Source organism: Aptenodytes forsteri, unplaced genomic scaffold, assembly GCF_000699145.1.
Source record: "Aptenodytes forsteri isolate BGI_AS27 unplaced genomic scaffold, ASM69914v1 Scaffold308, whole genome shotgun sequence".
NCBI lineage: Eukaryota > Metazoa > Chordata > Aves > Sphenisciformes > Spheniscidae > Aptenodytes > Aptenodytes forsteri.
The window spans coordinates 367676-368420 of NW_008795475.1; the positions used below are offsets into that span (position 1 = coordinate 367676).

A 745-nucleotide genomic window follows, 5' to 3' on the forward strand; every position below is an offset into this window, starting at 1 on the left:
TCTGACAGCGCAAGCAGCCCCGCGCCACCCCCCAAAGCCAACAAGCCCGTCCTGCCTGCTACCTCTGCCCTGGAGAAGGAGCCCCTGGCCAAGCCACCCGAGGGGCTGCCCAAGCTCCCGAGCATTATCCGCTCCGGAGAAAGAAGCCATCCTCCCCGGCACGGACACTGCCCCAGCGGCCCCCGCCGCGCTCCCCACCAGCCTCCCCGAGCTGCCCGGCTCACTGGCGGAAAAAAAAGCTCCCTCTGCCCTGGAGAAGGAGCCCCTGGCCAAGCCACCCGAGGGGCTGCCCAAGCTCCCGAGCATTATCCGGCCTCCGGAGAAAGAAGCCATCCTCCCCGGCACGGACACTGCCCCAGCGGCCCCCGCCGCGCTCCCCACCAGCCTCCCCGAGCTGCCCGGCTCACTGGAGGCGCTGCCGCTGGTCTCGCCGGCCCCCCACCCCTTCCCGCTTCTGGAGCCCAGCCTTTTCGGGCCATCATCCTTGACTCGGTTCTCGGGGCCACCCCCCTCCTCGGTGCCGGGGCCGTTCCTGTCCTACGTTCACCCTTCGCCCTACAGCTTGCCCCAGCCCCCGGCGCAGCATCGCCTCCGGCCCTACGTGCCGGGCCACGGCCCCCCCGTCTCCAACGCCGTCTGGAAGAAAAGCCAAGGTGAGCGCGCGGGGCCGTTCGGGCAAACCTTCTTCTGCTCCCGCCTTGACCAGCAGCTCCTGGAGGAGGACCCCGCCGTTGGCCAGCCGAGG

General features: G+C 70.6%; 1 protein-coding gene across 1 annotated transcript in view; it reads left to right on the forward strand.

The window, feature by feature from the left end:
- Positions 1–745, forward strand: part of ZNF414 (zinc finger protein 414) — a 3998-nt gene that overhangs the window by 1299 nt on the left and 1954 nt on the right. Inside the window, 2 exon segments of the mRNA XM_019472551.1 lie at positions 1–95; positions 274–661. The exon segment at positions 1–95 is cut by the window's left edge and continues 224 nt beyond it. Of these exon segments, the coding sequence (XP_019328096.1) occupies positions 1–95; positions 274–661 (483 nt within the window).